This window comes from Charadrius vociferus, unplaced genomic scaffold (genome assembly GCF_000708025.1).
Source record: "Charadrius vociferus isolate BGI_N301 unplaced genomic scaffold, ASM70802v2 scaffold326, whole genome shotgun sequence".
NCBI lineage: Eukaryota > Metazoa > Chordata > Aves > Charadriiformes > Charadriidae > Charadrius > Charadrius vociferus.
In genome coordinates this window covers 4,624,483-4,627,086 of record NW_009649062.1, presented here as the reverse complement: position 1 = coordinate 4,627,086, position 2,604 = coordinate 4,624,483, and the positions used below count along the sequence as shown (strand labels likewise).

The 2,604-nt window shown below is 64.1% G+C and overlaps 1 protein-coding gene across 1 annotated transcript in view; it reads right to left on the bottom strand.

Annotated features, from left to right (window-relative positions):
• Window positions 1–2,604, bottom strand: part of SLC25A1 (solute carrier family 25 (mitochondrial carrier; citrate transporter), member 1) — a 30,752-nt gene that overhangs the window by 9,455 nt on the left and 18,693 nt on the right. The window contains 8 exon segments of the mRNA XM_009888155.1: window positions 23–96; window positions 432–547; window positions 957–1,061; window positions 1,226–1,310; window positions 1,784–1,880; window positions 1,882–1,911; window positions 2,143–2,242; window positions 2,399–2,506. Of these exon segments, the coding sequence (XP_009886457.1) occupies window positions 23–96; window positions 432–547; window positions 957–1,061; window positions 1,226–1,310; window positions 1,784–1,880; window positions 1,882–1,911; window positions 2,143–2,242; window positions 2,399–2,506 (715 nt within the window).

Here is a 2,604-nt window from a genome sequence, read left to right as displayed (position 1 = left end):
TTGCCCCCACTGCAGGCCTTACGCCAGGGGTCCTTCGTATTTCATGATCTGGTAGGCGCAGTCCCAGGTGCTCTTGTACTTGTGCGCTTCCAGCCCCTGCGGGATGGGAAAAGCAGGGTCAGAGCCCAGAGCCAGGGATGCATCCGGGGGGATTTCGTGGGAGAGGCAAAGAGCTGGGGGTGTGCTGGGAGGAACCAATCCCCCTTCACCACCGCAGGCCACCAAATCCAGAGGGAACATCCCCACCTCCATGAGAACACCTTTCGGCACCCCCACTGCCTGGCTGCGAGAGGGCAGCGTCCCCAGGCACCTCCCAAACCTCACCAGCATCGGGCGCCTGCCCCAGGGGCTGCACCACACAGCTCCCAAACAGCGGGTGACCCCAGCCCGCCGCAGGCACAGCGGTCCCGCACCGTGCCCCAGTGCTGTACCTGCATCCTGGTCTTCACCACGTCCAAGGGGGTGTTGCCAAAGACACTCGCAGCTCCGGCAAGGGCTCCAAACACCCCCGTGACAAAGGGGTTGATCACCTTGTTGGGGTCGTCCCCTGGGAAGGAGGAGAGGTTGAGGTTGAGGCAGAGCGGTGGGGCACAGCATCCCCAAGGGAGCCTGTGGGCAAGGTCCCAGGTACGGCTGCTCATGGTCAGGGCTGGTTCTGTGCTGAGTGGGAGGGTCAGGACATTTGGAGGGGACCGTCCAACAGCACCAGCCCCACAGAGCCCACGCAGCACTGGGGAGCTCAGGGTGAGAGCAGAGGTGATGCTCTAGCACTAGGAATCTTCAACTCCACAAACCAGGCCCCCCCGCTACCCTGGATTTCATCTTCCTCCATCATGAGAGTCTGATCCACAAGAAGCAGAAGATGCACTGGTGGAAAACACAAGCCCGGCTCCCGAGGATGTGCTCGGGGAGTGGCGGTACAGCCAGGGTGCCCTGGGGGGACGGGGGCACCATACCTTTGTACCAGTTCTTGAGGGAGGTCATGACGAAGAAGCGGATGGCCTGGTTCGATCCTTGCTTGAGGACGGTCGCGGTTAAGCCCTGGTAGGTCCCCTTTAGTCCTGCAGCAAGAGATGGCATTGGAGGGGAGCACCAGCCTCACCCAGGCAGAGAAAAGACTCCCCCGGCAGCCGGTCCCAGCCTGCACCCATCCCCCACCTCCCACCCTGTCCCCGCAGCGTGGGGGTACCGGAGGGAGACAGGACATCGCTTCCCCTGGACTCACCTTGCTCCCGAACAATCTCCCGGACGCCATGGAAGAAGCCGCGGTATTTGGGCTTGGGAGAGCACTGGTCATGGATAAACTTCACCTGTGGGGAGATGATACGCTCGTCCAGGCCGAGGCGAGGGGGTGATGCACCCCTGAAAGGCTGCCGGATGCCTCTCGCCTTGCTCTGGGGACAGTCCCGAGGGCAGAGCTGACCCACGTGGCCAGGCAGCGCCAGGCGAGACTGCAGGGGAAGCCCACACCCACGGCCAGCAGTGCATTCTGCAGAGAAAAACCTGGCAAACTGCCTCTGCAAGTGACCACATGGGTTTTACAGCACTAAAATAGGTGACGGGATGGCTCCTACGTGGGGGGCTACTCCCCAGAGTGGGGAAGGGGCCACGGCTGCCGGGCCTGACCTCCCCATGGGGCTTTCCAGCATCAGCTTCTCCCCTACACAACCAGCCTGAGTAAATCCACCCGGCCCTCAGGTCCCTGAAAGCTGGGCATCCCTGGCTCCCGCCCCCTCCCCGGGAGGGGTGTCAGGGCGGGGGGACACTGGCAGCTGCCTCCCACCTTTACGGTCTCCATGGGGCAGACCACCACCACAGCCTCGGCCACGCCGGCGCCCAGCCCGCAGGTGAGGCCCCGCGTGGTGTCCTGCCTCCCCTTTCTGGTTGCTGAGGAACTCGAACATCCCGAACCTGCGGAGGAGCCGCCATGCCAACCCCCAGGCACCTGCCCAGGGATCTGCACCCCCCTGTTCTGGGCCTGTCCCCGGCAGCAGCCACGTACCCTGTGAGAGGACCCTCCCAGTCCAGGAAAGCACCCAGCTTCGGCAAAGTGCCGCTGAGGAGATCAAGACCAAACCCACCCCCTTGTTTGCTGCCACCTGGGGTCCCCTCCACACACCCTGTGCCACAGGGGACACCTACCTGACAGCGGCCTTGGGGATGGAGCCATACACCAGTGAGCTGAGCCCCCGGTACAGCCCCCGGATGCCATGGTCACGCACGGTCTGCTTCACGCAGTCCCCTGCAGCAGAGCACAGTAGCGCCACCGTCACCAGCCACACCGAGGGCCACCACACCGTCCCAGCAAAACCCGCTGCCCGCCCCAGACCCAGCCGGGCTCACAGCAGCATCCGAATCCGGCTGGCGGGTTGGGGCAGGGCACGGGGCACGCACTCACCGATGCCCTTGTAGCGGGGAGGGTTTGCCTTCTCATCCAGCTGTAGTTGCGTCTTCACATACTCGGTGGGGAATGTGATGCAGATCTCGATTCCTCCGGCCAGGCCACCTGGGTGGGAGAGGAGGGGACGCTGGGCCCAGGAGCAGCAGCGGTGCTGTGCCCATCCAGCACCACGCGGCTGCTGCCGGCTCCACAATGGCTTTGCC